The 21,855-nt window shown below is 40.8% G+C and overlaps 1 protein-coding gene across 3 annotated transcripts in view; it reads right to left on the bottom strand.

Annotated features, from left to right (window-relative positions):
• The window catches only part of PLPP3 (phospholipid phosphatase 3), a 118,977-nt gene that overhangs the window by 87,200 nt on the left and 9,922 nt on the right, over positions 1 to 21,855 (bottom strand). Inside the window, exon 1 of one of the 3 annotated variants that reach the window (XM_016159913.2) lies at positions 8,918 to 20,525. The exons of the other annotated variants lie outside the window; for them this stretch is intronic. Within the exon in view, the coding sequence (XP_016015399.1) occupies positions 8,918 to 8,924 (7 nt within the window). The 5' untranslated portion in view covers positions 8,925 to 20,525. Of the gene's footprint in view, positions 1 to 8,917; positions 20,526 to 21,855 lie in introns of those variants that run through there. 3 annotated transcript variants of the gene reach the window in all.

Here is a 21,855-nt window from a genome sequence, read left to right on the forward strand (position 1 = left end):
GGATAAGTTTTCGTGGCCCACCCATTGATAAAGTCATGTGGGAAGTGTTACCCAAGTGACCCAGCCCCAGAGCCCTGCTCCCTCCACATTTGCACAAAATTAAATACAGCCTCCTGCTCTCAGAGGGTTTTTTAAGAAAGCCCTTGGTGCAGGTAGGGAAGTGATGGGGTCGTATAGTGAATGAGAGATCTTTGCCCTTTTGCGTGAACCAAATCAGAGCATCAGAGAGGGGCTCCTTCCCTATACCCCAAGTCCTTTGAATGTCTTTTCCAGAGTTGTCCAACAATTTGCTCCGCTTCATCTGTACTTATCTTAAAATAAGCAAAGTCCAGGATCTATGAGAGTAGTAATTAAACTAACATCAGCAGAAAGCCCATACACCCACTCATAAAATAATACTGGATGCAGAATATGCATGTAGGTATCAAGCCTAGAGAAAGTTGCTCAAATCAGGCAGCTATTAGGACTCTGTGACAGGAATTTATCCATCTCACTATAGAGTTCTACTCACTTTACAAATGAAAATTTGAAACTCAGAAAAGGTAAGCAGCTCATCTCAAGTGCAAAGCTAGCAAATAGCATCAACCTGGACCTGATGTTAGAAATATAGACAGAAGACACTGAGTTTCTGATGTCAAGGAGTTTAGAGTTTAATTAGGAATTAATGTATTCTAATATCCACCATCACTATGAAAAGTTACAGGTGATTATTTTCATTTGTACTCAACAGAAGAATAAGGCCATAAGTTTTGTAACTTGTCCAAGGATCCCAAGGGAGTCAATTGGTCACTGAGATTTGAACCCAGGTCTCTCTTTTGGCTGATGTTTTCTTATTCTATGACCTGACCCTCTCCTTCTTTATAAATGTATTCCCTGTTAAAATATGACCCACTGATTTTTTTAATCACTTAAGGCCAGAATGGTCAGCCCAACTACTACTTAGAGGTTCAAAATACAAATATTTACGTTGCTTATAAGTGACAGGGTTTCTATTTAAAGTAATTAATTGCTACTGGTCTTAGACGTGTGCAAACTTTCTTTGGTTTACGATATTTGTCCAGATTTTTAGACTGGACACAATCCAGATGAGACAAAACTAAGTTTACTATGAAGGCGTTTTCCACCTTTGAAAAGGGGCTGCCATGAAAAATACTTGCTGTTGGCTAGAGTGAGCATGCAATATTCTGGGTCTAGAGGTTCTCTCTGACAAATGCTCAATTCTCCAGTACTGAAAAATTCAGACCCTTTCTTCACAAAAAGAAGATTGTCAGAACCAAAAGCACCTATGTGGTAGAAATAAAGAAACTAATAGCGCATCTAGTCCTGGTGCCTGGGTTTCCTGACCCCAAGGCCAAGGTGTTTAGTTCCATTCCACAAACATTTACGGACAGTTATTGAGTACTGAGAACTGTGTTAGGTGCTGGGGACACGACGACAGGCAAGACACCCCACTGTTTTTGAGTTCCTCAAGTTCAGAAAGCCTCAGGTTCCATGCAAAAGAGACACCTGTCTTTAGTCTAGTTCGTGGGTGTGAAAAAGAACTTTGGATGGCCTTTATTAAAGCGAACATTTTATTCTTTATCTTACTTAACACCCCAAGCTCTGGCTGTTTTGGTCTTTTCAGTTGGATTTTTAAAGGGCTGCCACTTCCACCAGGAACTGAAAACAAACTGACCAACGGACCGTGGCTCATACTTTTCATTGAGAAAGGTCCAGACCTTGTTGTCGCCAATACATATTTCACAAATGACATATTTTACTAATACACAACTACCAGAGCCAACAGGACTTATGATTCCTCCACTCCAGGTAAAACTGGGTCACTTTACAAATCTCCTTCCTCTCTTTTTAATCTCTCTTTTAAATAAAGATGACAGTGAATTTATATTCACTGAGCATCTATTCTGTGCCAGAAGTTTGGATACATCAGCTGGTTTAACTGTCAAAATAAATTAGCATATAGACAAAATATCAATGGTCGGAGAGATTATAATTTTCCTCAGTGTCCACTCTACTGATAAGAATTATAACCCGGATATATAATAGAATACTCTGACTCTAAAGTTCATTCAGAGACAGGGCAAGTTAGCTTTTCTTGCTAAGTACACATAAACTATGTCTATGCAGATTAAGAAAGCTACAAAGCTCTGGAAAGTGTATGTTGACCATGAACAAAAATGAAAAGCAAGCTCCTCTTTGATGTTGAGATGGATTAATACAGATTCAGTCACTCTTCTGCCTCAGTCTCACTTATGACCTAAATGTGTTCATTTGCAATATGGCTGCCCAGAGCTGGGACACAGCAAGTATCACAAGGGTGCATAGGATTTTACAGCTCTTACATAAATAATCACATTTGATCTTCCTGTGTTTTCGACATCTGGATTTAACTACCACTGGCAAACTCCTATTCATCCTTTGAGACTTAAATATCTCCTCTCAAATGATTCACTTAGCCATATAACCCATTCTGGCAGGACTGCTTTTTTCCAATTGATCCATGAACTATATCACCTGTCAGGCTGACTGTATGACCTTGGGCAAGTCACTTAACCTCTCTGAACTTCATTTTCATCATTCTACAATAGAGTTCCCAGCATACAGAGTTAATTATGAGGGCCATCTGAAACAGTTTACAAAATATCCAGTAATTGCCTGGCTCCATAAATGTTTGTTCTTGCTTCTGTCTGTGATAAGAAGCCACTAAAACTTTTAAACAGGAATAAAATGTGATCAGAATTCTGTCAAACTCTTGCTCAAATAGTCACAGGCTTGCCAGCCACTTTCCAAATGACATATGACCCCAAGGCAAAAGTATGCTCATAAAATCCTATAATTCCAGGGACTTCTTGGGATTGTATAAACAGAAGGGGCTTCAAGAGTGGTTAGCAGGACCTGGCACCCTGACACAGGGAAGAAACATCATAGCAGGAACCCTGCTATGCATTCTCAAAGATCACACGAGGCTGAATGGGAGGTAAAGCTATAATAAGGGTAAAAAGAAACATTTCTTTTAATTTTTCCAATAGTTAAACACACATTAGTCAGCATGCATTCCCCCGTCCAAGCCATGCTGCCCAGGTGTACACGAAATACCAGGTTCCCGTGGCGGTAAAATAAACAACATGTGGACTGGCAGGACATCAGACACCTGGGAGGGCCAAAGTTCGAGATAGTCAAAAGGCAAGACTGGGGCCAGATGCAGTGCCAAAAATGAAGAGTAGAAGCATTATTGGATGCCCTTGAGAACAAAATCATGCTGGTCAGCAATCTAAGGCTGTCAAGGTACTCCAAGGTAACCAACCCATCAAGCTACATGATCCAAGTCAAAGGTCACAAATTGGCAGCCATGGCCAAATAAGGCCTGCAGAGATGTTCTGTTTGGCCCACCCAGTGTTTAAAAAATTTTTAAATTAGTTGCTAACGTTTAATAACAGAAGTCTCACATAACATCCAGATTTCCAGCTTCTTAAACCGGCTCTAATGCCATGTGGCAATACAGACATGGGAACTGTGGCTGCACGTGTTCTCCAGGGTGCTGGATGATCTTTAAGATATTTAATCTTCACTGTTTCCCAGCATTTTTCGCATAGTGAAGCTTTCAAAAAATAGTTTGTAGGGCAGCCCCAGGTAAACTGAGGCCACTGGTCAGTGATTCAGCGGCCATGCCCCACCCGCCCAGCTGCCCCAGGGGCCAAAAGGGATCAAAGTCAGCCCACCCATAACTCATTTGCTGTGATCCTCTTGAAAAATCTCTGCCCATCTTAATAAAGCAACTCAGACCTGGATTTGAAAACCGGTTTTGCCACTTAAAATCTATGCAATCTTCAGCAGCCCGCTTAACTTCTCTGAACCTCAATTGTAAAGAGAAGATGCCAATAGCCCATCCTGAAGAACTGTGAAGATGAAATATTACGTGGTAGTTATTTAACCATGGTGAGTTCTCTGCCCTCCCAGTCCTGAAAATCTACTATCCAGCTATTTACACGATGCCAATCAACTGGCTTGACTGGCTTCTTTAAGAAGGTGGCTGAACTAACCTGGACAGGGCTGTGTCAGCTCAGACAAGGACTGTCACTCAAGTTGAGCAAGACTGGAGCCATTCTAGTGTGCTGCGGATAAGACAACCCTCACCCCAGGAGCACACTGCCCATTCCCAACTCTGTCAATGTTCCTTTTATAAAACACTGAAACCTTCTTCAACTATGACAGCTGCCACCTGCACAAATAATTCGGGGATGTAATTTTGTAACTGAATACAAGCCCTGAAAGCTGAAAAGTTTGAAGTCCAAAATAATCCCTTTGACCTTCTGCTTAAACACTCACTAATCACTTTTTAATTTGTAGTTTATTTCCTCTCTCTGTGCTGTCCTTACAGGCTCCATTTTCATTTAGAAGTGCCCAGGGAATGAATGGCATTACAAAACACCTGATTAAAGTACAAGTCAAACTTCTTTCCCAGACATCTGAGGCCTGGTCCATGCCCCACCGAGTTTTACACATTGCACTGGGTGGCAAGAAAGTGAAGGAGCAAAAGGCTGCTTTGAATGAGGAAACTCCTCACTGAGAGAATTATGGGCCACAGAAACTAATAAGATGTGGTCCCCGCCCTCGAAGAACACATACTTGGGGAACGACTACCCATGATGCAACGTGATAGGAACTCCCATACAGGCATTTCTAAAATGTTCAGGGAACACAGTGGACGCCCTCAGCACATGATCTGGCAGCCAGCAAGCATGCAATACAAGTTTATTGACTAGCCCAGTAAATGCATTTCAAACATTCCTTGCTATCTTTGAATGGCAATAATGTATTTAAGGCTCTTCTAAAAAAAAAAAAAAATTCAGAACTGGAAAGTTTTCTCCCCCCAAAATTAACAAAACTGCTGCTGTGTTCCACCCTCAGCCCCTACCCGACTTTTTATCCTAAGGAAAAAGGAAAAAAGTCATTTGAGGGAGCCCATCTGATTCCTAAAACATAGATGCTGAAAAGATGTGAAAAAGGAAAAACTGATGGTTAAAAATGTTATTCAATCCAGAATTAATTTCTTAATTGGGGAAAATGATTTCTAGTTTAATCATCACTAGGCTTACTATAAATTGGAGAAAACTGAAGCCAAATAAATATATTGGGATCGTTCTACTTCGTATGGCTGTTCTGGCCATCAGCCAACCTTTCACCTACTGAGTAATAAAAAGTCTCAGGTAGGCTGAGCTGGGTCAGCTCAACCAATATTCTGGAGAGGAAAATCATTTCAACCCCAGTTTAGGGTTTAGCAAAGACATGCCTGATAGCAATAAGAAGAAAACACGGGCAAGTTTAGGAAAATTAAAGTTCTTTTGCCAAGGCAACCTTAGAAACAAATACTAGCCAATGATAATTAATAATAACTCGTATTCGTCATTGGTCCATCTGCAGCTAACTACATAACCACACTGCTGCTCTCTCAGGCTCTGTTTCCTCATGTGCAAAATGAAAGGTGTGGTTTTATCAGGTGTCTTGTGGACCTTTCTAAGTTTTGGAGTCTTCGCCTTTGTCCAAGGAGTGCAGGACATTTTATAAAACAACTGAGGGCTTCATTTCCATAGCATCCAGATACAGCAGATGGGCATGAGCCTACATGCTATACTGGCTGGGGTAACTGAGAAGCATACAACTTTAAGTTCGTAAAGGTTAAACTGGCCAAGCAGAGCCCCCAAGAGTTCAAAGATGCTCACTTATAAAGAACAGTCCCAGAAAACATCCCCAATTCTGCAGACCTTCAAATAGAAACCGAATTAATGACTGGCATCTCCTGGCTCTGTCAAGGAAGTAGGCATCGGCAAAAATGTGGTGCAGGTAGGAGGCAGGAGGGAATCAGCATTAGCTACTGCTGCAAGCTGGATACTATTCTGTGCTTTATAGCTGGACCTCACATATTTCTCCTGGTGACCCTTTCCAGGTAAGCAGTATCAGCTTGATTAGGGGCAGACTGGAACCGAAGACCAGAAACCCGGTCTCAGGACAGCACAGTAGGCATGGCGCTGGGTCGGGTCGGCTTTCTACAGCTTCGTGCAGCCATCACATTTCCCGTCTTTAAGGTACTTTTGACTGGACCTGAGAAGGGTTGCGTCTCATAAACTGGTTGGCCCTCTGTAGGTTGGAATCCAAGTGCTCTGGGACCACCCTCCGCTGCTTTGGCAGCCCCACCCTTCCCCCACCAGGATGGGGACAACAAAATGTGGGCATTCAGATATGCGTGGGAGAACAGGCTGCAGTAAAAACTTCTAGGTGGTTGGCTACAGGAACCCTATTGTTCCAGAGGGAAGCTCTTTTGCCAAAACTCTCCAGGAAGCCACTGCTCCGTGTGATGCATTTCTCAGCTGTTGAGAGAAAAGGGTAGTTCCTGGGATGTTTCCTCAATGATTCTGGAAGCCAGGCCCTTAATCCTTGCAAAGCAGCAAGGAGCCAGCTTCTCTCAGAGGGACAGAATGTCTAGAGTCCTTCTTCCAAATAAAAACATAAAATCCCCAAACTTCTACTTTAAAAACGCCCAAAATGTGTGAATCAGGCAAAGGGGGGTTTAGGCCTCCTCTGCACCCCTCCTCCCCTCGTGACCCTGCCCACCTGACCTCTCTATTGCAGCAAGTTACAAAGCCCCCAGTGTTCTCTCTGCCCATCCTCCCCCCCACAACCACCCGCCGACTCCACCCCCCCACCCCCATCCCCATACATTTTTTTAAAGGGCAAAACGCCAAATAACATTATTCCCCTTCACCATGGTATTGCCACGAGAGCTGCCTGGTATGTTTGCCTGAAAAATGGAAGGTTTTCATGGAAATCTTAGCCTCCAATAGAGCTCTCCCCTTTGTGGAAATGGACTTGGAAAGAAATGGAAGGATCCCCAGGAACATAACTGGGTGGACAAGAGCGAAGAGCAAGGCCCCTGGAATTGCTCAAAGTCCTGAGAAATAATGGATTCACCTTTGGAGCCTGTCATAGGCCTTTGCACACTCTTGCAAAGCCACTTTCTCAAGTCTCTCTTTTGTCCCTCTGCATGATGTGACTCTCTGTAATGCATAGTTTCACCTCAGAGTAGGGGGACTCAAGGACTGAACTTATAGTGCTTACATTATTCACCATGCAAAGAGGTAACTCTGTGCATGATGTAAATAGCATAAAACTGTTTTACTGCCCGTATTAATCACCTAAGCACCCACAGAAACCCAAAAGTGTTTTCTGGATTTGGATTGGTTTGGTGACAATTTGAAATTAGCAGACCTAGGTACACAAGTCCCTCCCCTCTCTACCAGGTTGTGGCAGTGTGATCCTGGACTAGTGAGTTCTCAGGACCTTAGCATCCTCATTGGCAAAATAGGTCATGCCATCTGGAAGGGCTGCTGTGAGGATTTCCTGAGATGGCGTGTTAAACAGCCGGGCACGTAGCAGAAGCACTCTAATGCTTCTTCCTTCCCCCCACAAAAGCACGAAGGGAAGGGGGCCAGATTCCCGAGAATCCGACAGGATCCGTGAGAAATAATCTCTCCAATCATGCTCCAAGTACCACAGAGAGCACAACTGTGTATGTGGGCTCCTGCTTGTCCATCAAGATGACAGAATGGGTTTGGAAGAATTAATTATTCAACAGACTCACCCTTCACAAATCCCATCCAAAGGAATGGTTTGATGTCTTTCAGCACACTGACTATACAAAATACTGAAAGACCAGTGCACTTCAAAAGCCTCACAAAAACCCAGGCCTGGGTTTGGCAGGAGTTCCTCAGCCACTGGGTTTTTCTGTGTGTGGTTTATAATAACATGCAAACCCAATGCCAAGTCCTAATCTATTAAGGGACTGCCAATTAGCAGGAGGCTTAGAGCTGCAGGTTTGAGAACTGGGAGCAGGTCTAATTAGGCTTGCAAATCATTTCTCTCTGTCATCCCTGGATCTGACACCAGGTACACTGGCCACTTGTTCCACATATATATTGTCTATGTTCCTATGTACATGTTAATTTGTTTGTTTTGTCTGAAGGTTCCAGGCCTGAAGCCTAGTGCTTATTTTCATGTCTATCTTTAATGGTAACATTGAGGATTGAACGAGACTTGAACAGTCACCAAAATCATCAGGGGATGTATTACAAAACACATTTCAGGCGCTGCCCAGACCTACTCAATCAGAACTTCTGGGGCAAGGGCCTGAGAATTCTCATTTTTGACAGGACTTTGAGATGATTCTGTCCCAAGGTGATCTGGGAGTCACTGCTCAAAAAGGAAAACCATTTTCATTTTTGAATTCAAGCACTTTAAAAAATCAAAGTATAATATACATAAAATGCAATTTATATATGTGTATACCAGATAAACACAGTCTTAAACCACACTGAATATTACATGTTAACTGAGCACCTATTGTGTGCTAGGAATGGAAAATACTGAAATGAATAAAACAGAGCTCTTCCTTTTAAAGAACACCCTGTCTAGGGGGCCAGTGACATCCAAATTGAAAAACTAGTTTTTCTCTGTAAGGATCCTGTAAAAATTCAAACCTGCAATTCTTCTCCCACTTTCTCAACTGCCTCGTTGTGAACTTAGCTTAACATCGTCTTTGCCAGAAAGGCAGCGAAAAAGAAACAGAATGATTTCAAACACCAAACATCAAGTTCCTATCTTAAAAGGGAAGAAAAAGCCTGAGAAGCATATGGTTTCAAGATACAGAAGGAAATATATGCCTCACGACTGCTGGGGCTAAAGACAAAAACAAAATGGGAAGTAAAATGACGAGGACACCTGTGCAGAAGAAAAAGCCTCGGGCTCGGTCTTGGGGCCCAAAGTCGGACTTTTTTGCAACTTAAGAAAGTCTCTTTTGCTCTCTGAGCCTCCTTATCTAGTACAGACAGGAGGTTAGACTATTTGGTCATATCCGAAAGCATACCTGGCATGAACCTTTCTTCCTGGAGCCTTCATCAAAGTTCGCTGTTGGATTTCAACAAGGAGATGTCCAACCTAGAAGAACGAGAGTTGTCCAGAACACTCTCTAAGAAAAGGCAGCCTAAATGGTCACCTTTAGATCCAGAACCAGCTCTAAAGTTAAGTTTCATGTGCATGGCTTTCAAACAAGACTGATTTCCTAGCCAGCAGGGGCAATATTTTTTATTTATCCTCTACACAGTGCTAGATACACAGCAAAGACTAGAAGAAATACATCTGGAGTAGATGGTGACATGACCAGACTGTGTTTTAGATCACGGTGGTGGCCTGTGGAAGATGGGCTGGAGCACTGGAGCTTTATAACTAAAGCTCCCTGCTCACGGAGGTGTGGCCACCCACCTTCCCAGAGAAGAGCCTTCCACATTTTTTAGACACATCCCCATCAACTCTGAATAAGATGTATAATGGCCTCTCAAGCCATGATTCCAGACAGCACGACTCAACTAAACACTGCCTGCTCTCCAGGAGGGTCCGGGGCTGTTTCTCTCTTTGCTTCAAATACCTCACCTCCTTGAAAGTGATGGCTACGGTCTCCCTACCCAGGCTTTCTCAGGTTATCTGAACACATAGCACTCACTCTTCAGGAGCGTACTTAGGTGTAGGTTAGAACTAAATGGGTAAAGCGGGCTACCCTTCTGTGGGAAACTATAGTACAATGGCAAAGAGTAATATGGTGTAGCTCCAGCATGTAGATTTTGGAGTTACACATTCCTGAGTCCTGTCTCCACCTTAAATAAATCAGTTAACCCCTTACAGTAATATAAGAATAAGATACTATGTGTGAAGATGCTTCATATTATGCCTGGCACACAGAAACACTCATAAATGTTACTCTTGTGAATATGGGATGGTGTGTCTCCTATAAGGAGAGACAAGTGCTATTTTGGCCCATAAAGAAATCCATTATTTACAGCACATATAGTTACTAAATGGGTATGATGAAAGTCACCAAGCCTTTGGCTTAGTGCGTGACTTGACAATACAAATTATCAGAAAAAGCACAGGCTTTGGGGTCAAATAGGTCTGTGTTTGAAGCTTAGATCTGCTTTTTGAGTTTTGTGACATTGGGTAATCTGCTACCTCTCTATGCCATATGTAGAATGGGACTAGTACAGTCAACCTTGAGGGGTTACTGTGAAGTTTAGAGATACAGTATCATATACAGTACATTCAGTTCATGGAAGCTCTTGTTACTGTTCATGGTCGTCCCTTCAAAATAGTAGAATGAAGAAAGATGTCATGGGTAGCCCTTTGTCCTATGTGGAAGTTCCCTTCCTTTAAAGCAGTCAAGGGCAACAGTATACGTAAGTTTTCTAAAACACCAGCACCTTTTCAATGTTTGATTATTTCCAGCTAATGGAAAATAACAAGATGTTTTTAATGCTTCACATTGGTTTGAATGGTAAGTCCCTTGGAACTTTCTTGGTTTACTTCCATCTCTGTGGGGACTTGTTCATTTTCTATTCATTCACTTATCCAATAAATATTTATTATGCACCCACAATGAACAAAGCACAGATGTAAGAGTTATGGGGATATACAGCAATCATATTTCAAACCCCTTCTTTCGTATGTATGTGAGGAAATTAAGAAAAGATGTAGCAATTCACCTAAAGGTACTCAGTGAAAAGGGACACGTATGCATGCACTACAAAACTCCAGGGACACTGCTCACAGCCTTCAACTTCAGCCAACATTAAGGCTAGTGTCATTTCCACTACGCTCCATAATGGAGAAGGCAGAGCAGGCATCTTGCAACTTCTGCTCAAAAACTTCAGCAGGGCCCTGTCTTTCTTGTCAACATGGACACCTGAAGGACCATGAGTGGCCTGGCTATACCGGCTAATTATCATCACAGTAGTTCTATTTAGCCTTCCCTGGGGTTTGTATGTATGTGTGTAGGGGGGTATGCATGTGCATGTGTATATGTGTGCATGTGTGTACAAGTGTGTGTCTGTGTGTGTAGCTTGCTATAGTTGCTTATGCAGTTGAAGGAAAACCAAAAACTCAAAAGAATCTACAAAGAAAGATGGGAGAAATGAGAAAAAAAAATCAATGGCCAATATCTAATATTGACTGGTTTTCCTATGGAATGTGATCCAATTGACTGGAATTACTAGAATGTTGTATAGCCTATAGGCCACTGTCTTCCCTAGAACTGTCGAATAAGAATGAAAAAATCTCCGTGACAGGCTTAGCAAACGCTTTAGAGCAATAAAAAAGCTCTAACTCTAAGCATAGCGTGCTATACTTAACCTTGCTTCTAAATACCATGATTATACTTGTTTCAACTGGTCAAACTCAGTTAATTTTAGCAGTTAATAACCATCAAACAATGTCTTACACTAATCAAATTCAAATCAAGGAAGACATTCTTTTTTCTTTGTTCATAGTTATTTTCAATTCATGGGTAGAAAACAGGATGTGATGAAACGCACCATTTCAGTCACATAGGCCTAAATTCAAATCTCAAGTTACTTGGCTTGGGCCTCAATTTCTTCACATATATCTCAGAGTGCGACTTTATTTGGAGATAGGGTCTTTACAGAGGTAATCAAGTTACAATAGGGTAGGTCCTCATCCAATATAACTGGTGACCTGTTAAAAAGGGGATATTTGGACATAGAGGTAATCATTCATGAAAAATTGCATGAATGGGTTAATGAATGTAGTTGCTTTGGGTTTTGAAAGAAAAGCATTGGTCTTCGGGTCAGACACCTTTGCTAGAATAGTAATGTCTACGTGTACCTCCATGGATCATTTCCCTTTTCCACTCAAAGACATATAATGTTAAGTCTACATTTATAGGCATGCCGATTAAGCTGACAGAGGAAAGATAACAGCTTCTGAAACCAACTTTCGAGGGTTTTGAAATAAGCTCTTGCTGTATGGAGAAACTTTATACTTCCTCCATCGATCGATCTCATAGTCCCTCTTCTCCTCAGCAAGTCCCAGGGTGCTTTTCCAATCCCACTGCTCTGTGCTGAAGCCAAAGCCCAGTTTCCTGCCTCAAAAGGCCCTTTGTTTGGGCTCTCTTTCCAAATCAGCGTATCCTGAGCTTGAACCCTCTTGCTTTTGAGAACTCCAATGCCTTGGCAGTAGAAGGCTTTGCCAGCAGGTCTGTGGTCCTAACAGCTTTCAAAAACCTCAATGTGAGGGCATGTCTATAGCTAAGAAACTCTTTTCATGGGAGGGGGGAGAGGGAGTATTATTTTAAGAGCTGCAAAAACAACTCCAAATTGACTCTTTAGTCTTTAATTGCTACCAGAAGACTGAGAACTTCTTGTTCTCTTGTATTTAATTAAGATGATAGTTTTAATCAACTTTAAATGATATTAGTTAATATGCTCTGCTCACTCTCTCAGGCAAGTTTTGCCTCAGAACACTGGAATGCATTAAAGACAAATTTCCAATATGTTCTCTCCCAATTAGAAAACACCTTCCTGAAGCAAGTGCAGATGGGAAGGTAGCTACATCTATGCAGGTGCCATATAATTCCCTGGAAGGACTCTGGAATTACTTTTCAAAGATCAGATAAACCAAGTCTAATCCATACTTTGTATATTAAACGTGCTATAAATCCAGGTAGTGGTCTCTTATATGCACATTTGTTCTGAAGCTTGCAATTATCTATGACAGATAACAGTTCCCAAATAAACAGTATTTTAGGAGGCAGGGTAGATTAATGTGGAATAACCTGCTCTCTGCCAGGCATCTTCTAATCTTGGGACAACCTGCAAGACAGGTATTATTGTTCCCATTTTACAGAGGAGGACACCGAAGTTCAGAGTTTACAACCTTTGCCTCAGGTGGTAAGCTAGCAAATACCGTGGCCAAGATTTGAGCCCAGAACTGTATGACCCCAAGACAAAAATCCTCTTCTATTGCGCCACACTGTCTCTTTATGACTGAGTTAAAATTGTGAAAACCTGTGATGGTGAATCTCTTCATCTCTTCTTTTATGTTGCAATCATATGACAAAATTCAACAATTTCACAGGGTCAGGACCTTCAACTGAAGAACTGTCTTAGGTTTGGTGTCTTGTATTTTTTCATGCTCTCAGTGGATCATAAAGACCATCTAATTCAACTGCCCCGTTATTTAGGTAAGGAAAGTTAGAGCAACAGAGTGTAAGTGGTCTGTTTAAGGTCACTAACTAGTGCCAGAATTGGAAATGATTCAAAATGAGGTGAGAGTACCCCAAAATGAGGAGGTGAAAGTACTCCAAATTTGGAGTAGTAAGAGAGTGGAATGAGCAGAAACCAGCTTTAAGAATGGACACCTTTTCCTACAGGCAGAGACGGAGCGTGCTTGGAGAAAGGCGTGATCAAAGGCCAGAAGGCAAACATCTGAGGGGTGCGTCTAGGAAACAACAAGACCAATATGGATAGAGGTGGATGTCAATGAGAATATATGTGCATTCAAAATAAGGTTGGCAGGAATTTGGAGGGATGGTGAGAGGGTTATTCCCTTTTAATGTAACCATCATACTTCTGGAATAATTTTTACAGTAAGAATATATTACTGTGTTTGGGATATTATGTTAAAGTTTAAAAGTCTTGTAGATTACTGACACATGGAGCCAATATCTGATTTTAGAACAACCAAATCCAAAGTGTAAAGGGATGCTTTAAAATATGGTATTTACTGGATTTCAACTTGAATCTATACAAAGTAAAATGGATTTTACCCATTTTCTAAGACACTTAACTTCTCTGAGCCCAGTTTTCCCAACTGTGTAATGGGATTGGATAGGGAAAAGCTCTTCATTGCTTGGGCCCCTCCACCTTCAGCATGCTAAGACTATTCAAAAGGATGGTCATCGGTGCTGGCCAGAACTGAGGCAGAGGAACCACTCTGCTAAAAGAATTCTTCCCTGAAATGCCTTCTTTGACAGAGGTGTCGAACAGCATTCTCCTAATTTGCCTGTACAAACAAATGTGATGTTATTGCTCCAAGTCCCTCGAGCTCAATTCTGCTACTTCTGTACAGTCTCCATGTTGTATTTCTAGAACCGCATCTGCCCAGTGTCTGCTCCAGAGGACTCACAGGCAGGGACCACATCTGATTCATCATTAGATGCCTGGTACCTTAAAGGTGCTTAATGAATGTTTGTTGAAATGGTGCATCACCACCATGTATTGGGAGGCTTTTAATTATAAAACTGATTAATATTATTATTAATGCTAATAATTATTTATCAACATGGAACCAAACATAGTTGATGCTGGACTAAAATTATAGGAAGGTAGATTATCTATTAACATAACCTTTTGAACAATTAGAACTGCCTCTGAGGAATAAACTCGCCATTACTGAAAGTATTAAGTAGAGGTTGACACTAACCAAGAAAAGATGATTTAGAGGGGTTGTGCCCTGGATGGGGAAGAGAGTGAGAGGACTGATTAAATGGACTTGAAGCCTAAGTTTTGAAATGAGATACACAGTTCTGGGTTAATTCCTAATACTTACCCTCTTTATGCCTCAGTTTTATCAATTGTTGTAATAGAGTAATATACCCATTCCATGGGAATGTTGCTGGGATCGAATAAAACACATGAAGCATCAGGAACATATTAGGTGTTCTATACTGTCAGTTCCTTCCTCTTCTGAATCAGGTATTTTGATATTTCAATCTCAGCCCTCTCAGGATTGTGAGAAGCGAGATTAACCCAGGAAAATATCTAAAAAGGCAAACATACAAACATGCAGTACACTAGGGGATAGTTTTTAAAAGTTTTTCCAATAGGTAAAAACAATGAACCAAATACTTTTGAAGTGACAGAGCGAGAACGAGGCAATAGGATCAAACAGAAGAAGGTTAAAAGAGAAAATCATTACCTCCCTTCCTTGAAGTGAAAACTTCACGATATTTTAAGGAACTGAGATTTCAGAGGAAGTACTCAGTTGGGCAAAAGAATTAGAGAATTCTTCACGCTGGAAGATTTACTTGTCCCATGTTACAGATGTGGCCAAGGTGACCCAGTAACTTAGCAACCAAGTTAGGGCATAAACTCAGATTTCTTGACTCCCAGCTTGTGTCTCTTTCCTCTACAGGAAGGTTTCTGGTCTCCCATTCAGAGCCCTTCCTAAGGCAAGGCAACGATGAGAAAAACTACACATGCTAAACATAGCTCTAGCTTTTATGGTGGGTTAAACAATTTTTTTAATAGAGGCTATCATGGTTAGTACAAATTCAATCTGTCGAGTAAGTTCAAAACACCATATGAATGCAAAATCAAACTTAAAATACCTAGTTGCTCTTAAGATACATATTCCCACTTCTCCCAGGTTAGTTAATACTTCACTATGGGCTGTTACAAACTCAAACAAGTGAATTTCTCTGTCCATTTCTTCACACTGACTTATTATTATACTTAAGAATTCAGTTCTTTATACAAAGAAGAGATACTATGCCAGTGTCTACCTTAGGATCATGATAGTATAGGAAACACAAATTTTATTTTATTTTTTTGCTTCTTGTCTGTATTTTCTAAAATAACTTTTTATTGACATTTTCCTCAATAAAAAATTTTAAGCACCTATTATATAGAAGGAAGTCATAATCTATTAAGATGAAACTGTACAAAACTGTGAAAAAAATAAAAAATTTTTACATGAGAAAGGTCAACACGAAGTGCTATGGGAGCCCAAAGAACTAATTCTGCCCAGAGGAAACCAGGAAAGGCTTCAACAGAGCGGGTGGCAGCTGAACTGAGTATCAAGAGATGAGAACACAGACCAAGCGAAAAGAGTGACATGGTGGGAAAGTGCTTCGAATAGCCGCAGAATGGAGCTGTCTGGGACAAGGGTATAGAGCGGGGAGTACAGGGGATGGGAAATAAGGGAATGAACGTGGGGTAGGAAGGGCTGCTGGGGGCCAGATTCCGAAGGGTCTCCATTACGCTAAGTTTATTCTGTAGTTAACGAGGGGTCATAAAAGTCCTATTCTGAAGAGAAGGGCCTACTTGGTCAGAACGACAGTTTTGAGAAATGACTCCTGCATACTTACCACATAAAGGACAAATGGGAGAGGAGCAACTATCACCCTAGAAATGGAACTTGTAAAGAATGTTTTCAGCTCTAAGTGTATGATAACCATGCACCTGAAATGAGTTAGAAATAGAGAGACTGGAGAATAGAAAGCAGATTCAGAACACACACACGCACAGATTATATTCATTGTACAAATATGACTTTACAATCATAATGCTTCAAAGGATTTTTCTGTAAAGGGTATAGTAATACCCTTTGGTCTATGAGGCAGGCAGGGAGTGAGTGAATCATCGCCCCCATTCTATCATGCCTGAAGTAGCAGTGATTTGCCAAGGGTCGTCCAGCTAATTTAGCAAAGCTGACAAGAGAGCCTAGCTCAGCACTGAGCTAGAATTTTAAATTTTTTAAAAATTTCATTTAATTATCAGCTCAAGACACCTGGTCAAGTTTTCTCTATCTGCTATTTGTGTTCCTGTCTTCTCATCTTCTCACGTGACTCTTAAGGGTAAGATCCACCTCTTGTATTTCTTTGTATCTCCCTCAGTGCTTTGTATTTATCTCAATAAACACTGAGAGTTAGATTAAAATAGACGAGTCCCAGGAATGTTCTCATCTGTAGTTTTCTGACAACAGAGAATGGTCAAGGGCCAATGGTACGCTTTCCCATTGGTCTTGTATTCCCCATTCATCACAGGTCCATAGCGGAGAACAGCACTTGCTATGACTCCTATGATCTGAGGTGCCTCTTGCCAGCTGCTTTACTGCTCTGCATTATAAGTGTGAAGGATCTGTTCAAAATGGGCCTGCTCTAAGTCCTATTTAACTTTTCTGTGGGTCTGTGTTTGTCAAAGCTTCATGCCAACTCTGTCAGAAAAAGAAATGCCACAAAACTTCTTTTAGGAAAGGGAAAAAAGACCTACTTTATACACTTGCTCTCATGCTAATCACACCACCATTCAAATCCCAGCTGAATAGCAGCCCTACAATAGCCTGGGAAATACACAGAGCCTTTAAGCAAAGTGTAGGCTACTTCACTCAAAATGTTGCATTTCCTTGACTTTTTAACTCCTTTGGAGAAGATCGGTAAGAATTAACAATACAACCTCCAGTTCTATCCCTCTGCAGAAAAGTCACTCCGTTTTTGTATGAAATTGGCAAAATGTTCTCCTGCCGTGGCTTCTGCCTTTTTCTCCTCTGGCTCTACAGAACTGGAGCTGAGATTGTCTCTGACATATTTTCAATAACAGTGGATGCATGGTCCAAGTGACCAGCTCAAATCAGATTCTAGCAAAGCACTTCCCCTGAAATCTTAGTAAAGGATCTCTATTAACTAGTTGAATTATTAATAGTGTGTCACTACCCACCAAGAGTTGAGACAGCTATTGTTGACCAGGTTATGGAACACTGAAATGAACCCCAACCTCCTCCTCCTTAGGGTTGGTGTGAAATTCAAGTAGGTTAATAATGCATGTAAAGCCCCTAGCTCTAGTGCTTGCTGGTATTAAGTAAAGTTCATGCCCTTTCCTTTTCCAGCCTAGAGGTTTAGAGTCTAATCTCTGTCCTCTAGGAATTTACAATGAAACAGGTAACACTAACATGGACAAAAGGCGTTAAACCCGAAATCACACTTGAACACTTTACAAGACCTGATAACTTCATTTTAAAACTTTCTGGTTTGCTTGCTTTCTTTATATGCTTATTATTGGAAATAGTGGTCAGTACAAATTCCTATACCAGTCTTCACTGTTGGAAGAAAAAGAATAGATGTTGGTTGGCTCTTATTTTTGATGCTGTGTCCGCCATTTTTCAGTTGCAGAATCCCCAGCATGCCCCTCAACCTCACCGAAGGGCAACTGCCTCATCTGTGAAATCAGTTAGAGCAATATCTCCCCTTCAGGATTGTACTATTATATAAGTTACATTCATGTGCCTAGTTATAAAGGTTCAAAAGTGTTCTTTTTCCAGTTAACATTTGGGAGTGATATTCTGGGTTGTGGTAGTTTTAAAGTTTTGTTTTGTTGCCTTTTCAGGGCTGGAAAGCTGAAGCTCTAGAATGAGAAAAATCAATTGAAGCAAGAAAGGATATTTACATTTACATTCTCAGATGCATACATTATCATTTGGTAGAACTGTTCGGTGAAAGGGATTTTTAACTAATAATAAATGTTTAGATCTCAAAGCTGAGGCCAGCATAACCATAAATAACCCATTTAAGGCAAAATTATAATTAAAGGTTTTTCAACTCAATCATGGCTTTAGGAAAATTAAATCTAAAATCAAGATGGCTCATTTTCCCCTGGGATAGAAAACCCTGTATTTTGATTATTTTGACCCGGGAAGTATATTTTCATTTCCTAGCCAGCCCCTGAGAATTCTGCATTTACACAATGCCCAAGGTACAGACCTTCCAAAGCAATGGTTTACGAGGGCGAGTGGAGCCCGTCGTCCCTCCTGCCGTGTCGTTGGAACCACTCTCCGGACAGATTTAAATGAGAAGCCCACTAAGTCAAAGACTCAAGAAAACTGGTAACACCTCGGAAATATTTTTAAAATCTCAGCCTGCCAAAAGTTCCTTCCCACGATCACAGTATGTGCAGTTCTTTCAAAAGGAGACAATATGCATTTAATCAAAATATGCATTAGGGCCAAGATGACAGCCAGACAAATGCAATGATGAGAAATAGTGTGTTAGGCCATTCGTCCCTAGAAACCTACAGGGCAAACTGACCAAAACAGCTACTTCGGGCAAGTGTCTAATGGAATCCACTGTGTGGCTGAGAAGCATTTCTGCCACTTCCTGCCAGTGGTTGCTAACTTTACAACAATGTGGGTCATTTGTGGGGAAGAGGCTACTAGTGGAAGGTCTATTTACTGCATTTAACGAAGGCGCTGCATCTGCAGCCACTAACCAGAGAAGCTCAGAATTTCTCGATGTGACCCAAAGGTTACACAAACCTCAAGGACAGCAGGTCAAGCCCACAGTGACCCATTACTGCTGCCTGGTTTGAGGGACAAAGGCTAACTTCGAGTCCTTCCTTCCTTTAGGAAACCCTCCCAGATTCCAGTGGTCTTCCTCTCCTCTATGTTCACAAAGCTGCTTATCCATTCTAGGATGACCCACCTTTTTACCACCAAAGACCACTTACAGTTCCTTCTTGACCCTCTGTGATGTCTGGAAGGCATCTTTATTTACCAAGTAAAATATGTTTAAAATCATTTCTCCTCTTTTGTTATTTAAAGCATAGAAAGTGCCAATCCCGTCTCCTGATTTGTGGAAATAACCAGCAAGCCCAGAGTAAGCTGACAGGTGTCATTCCACATTCAAATGACAAGCAGAATGAAGATGCTTTGTCTACTCTAGGCAGAGGCTCATGCTCCGAGTTAGTCTGAGTAAGTAAGTCATTGGGAAACATACAGTACACATTAGATATTTTTGAAGCCATGGTCATTATTTTAGTCAGGCTGGAGTTCAAACACCAGCCTCAACACATATTGGGCATGTGAACCTGAACAAATCATTTACCCTTTCTGAGTTGCAAACCCAGATGATCGACATTTACTTCTTCAGTTCCTGGAAAGAGTAAGTGAGATGTCATCTGAAGCAGAGGTCCCCAACCCCCAGGCTGCAGACAGTACCAGTCTGCGGCCTGTTAGGAACTAGGTGACACAGCAGGAAGTAAGCAGCCTGTGAGCTAGGGAAGCTCCATCTGTATTTGTAGCCGCTCCCCAGCGCCGGCATCACCGCGTCAGCTCCACCTCAGATCATCAGGCATTAGACTCTCATAGGAGCACTGGTCCCTGGGGACCGCTGATCTAAAGTTCTTAATAATAAAAGTGAGTGCCTATTCCTACCCTTCTGTAATATTCGTGGTTTAATTTTTCATGCACTTATAAGGGCAATTTTAAGTACAATTTACAACTTGACAGTCCAATTAATTTCTAAAGGTTCATGCATGTGTATTATACTCTTTAATCTCCCCAAGCATCCAGCATATGAGTCTAAAAGATACATGATAATTTTAATTTGAGATGATAATTATGTATACAGCCATATATCCAGGGGGAAATGTGTGAATAACCAACCTTACCAGGAACTACAGTTCTATTTCATGGTCTTAAAAATCTTGTAAAGCAGATCCTAGGAATATATAAGTTTTAACACTAATATCTGTACTTTTAGCTGTTTTCAAGGAACTCTGAAGATCCAAGACTTTTTTCATTTGCTGAGGCAGCAATCTGCTTGTCACACCCTGGTTTGTGGAAGTATGTTACTCAGTAAGAGGGTGGATCTGGCTGATCACCCAGCATCTGTTCCTTGGTCAGCTATATTGTTCCCTGTTCAGTCTTTTTAAACTGAGTGACACTACTAAATTGATTAAAAGCTTTGTTTCTTTGTGAAAAAAATGCCCCTAAGAATAAAGCAACATTAAAGTGGTTTCGTGAATATGTTAATTCTAAAAGTCTTTGGTAAAACTTTTGTATTTTTCCTTACATATTTTAATCAACCTTAATATGATTTTAAGATGGTGCAGCCATTATGAAAAATAATTTGGCAGTTCCCCAAAACATTAAACATAGGGTTACCCAAGAGAATTGAAAACATACGTGCACACAAACATCTCTGTGAATGTTCATAGCAGCACTATTCATGATAGCTAAAAAGTGGAAATAACCCAGATGTCCATCTACTGTTAAAAGTACAAACTCAATGTGGTATGTCCATATAATGGAATATTATTTGGCAATAAAAGTAAGCGAAGAACTGATACATGCTTAACATACACAAGATGGAGAAATCTTAAAAACATTATGCTGATTGAAAGAAGCCAGTAATAAAAGAATACAATATATGATTCCACTTATACCAGAATTGTCCAGAATAGGCAAATCTATAGAAAAAGAAAGCTGATTAGTGATTGCCATGGGATGGGGGAGGAAGAGAGTATATGGAGAGTGACTGCTACGGGTATGGGTTTCTTGTTGGAGTGATGACAGTGCTCTAAAATTGATTGTGGTGATGACTGCCCAACTCTGAATATACTAAAAGTCAGTAAATTGTACTCTTTAAATAGTGGAATCATATGGTACAATGACTGATATGTCAATAACTTTTTAAAATATCATTACAACCGAAGAAACACCATTTCTCTAAACCATGAGGATTTCCAATGGCCCAATTATTTTAAGTGATATTTTAGAAATTTAAAAATTTCAGAGCAAAAAAAAATAAAGATAACTTACAGCCTCATCTTTCTCTGTCCCCAACGTCTTAGGTTCAGCTCTCACTTGCTTCCCAACTGGTCTCCCTCCTACATGTCCTTTCCTTCCCTCAAACCCAGGTTTCTCAACACGAATCAGATTAGATTATCCCCACTTTAAAATTTTTGATGTATATGTTACTCCAAATGTTGTCTGTAAAACTTTTGTATTTTGTTCTTACATTATTTTAACTAACCTCATGTTATTTCTAAAATGGTGCAGCCACTATGGAAAAACAGTTTGGCAGTTCCTCAAAAAGTTAAACATGAAGTTAACCATATGACCCAGCAATTCCACTCCTAGCTATATGTTGTTTGGTTTCTATATTAAATTTTCCATAATAAAAGAAAAATGAAAACAAAAATAAAACTTTATTTGCTCTGCTGGTCCTCCAAAACAAAGTTCAAGGTCCTTAGCTGCCTGCCATTTACAGCCTCCCTTTATAATTTGGCTTCAACCGATCTCTCCAGCGTCATCTCCAATATTCTCTTTCCCCGACTCAGTGCAAATATACAATACTTACACTTCAACCTCCAACTACTCACCCTTCCCAAGAATGTTCCAGTTTCCAGGTCTCAGCACTTATTGTTCCCTCTGCTACAATAACCTCCCCTTCTTCTTGGTTTA

This window comes from Rousettus aegyptiacus, unplaced genomic scaffold (assembly GCF_014176215.1).
Source record: "Rousettus aegyptiacus isolate mRouAeg1 unplaced genomic scaffold, mRouAeg1.p scaffold_m13_p_1, whole genome shotgun sequence".
NCBI classification, from domain to species: Eukaryota; Metazoa; Chordata; class Mammalia; order Chiroptera; family Pteropodidae; genus Rousettus; species Rousettus aegyptiacus.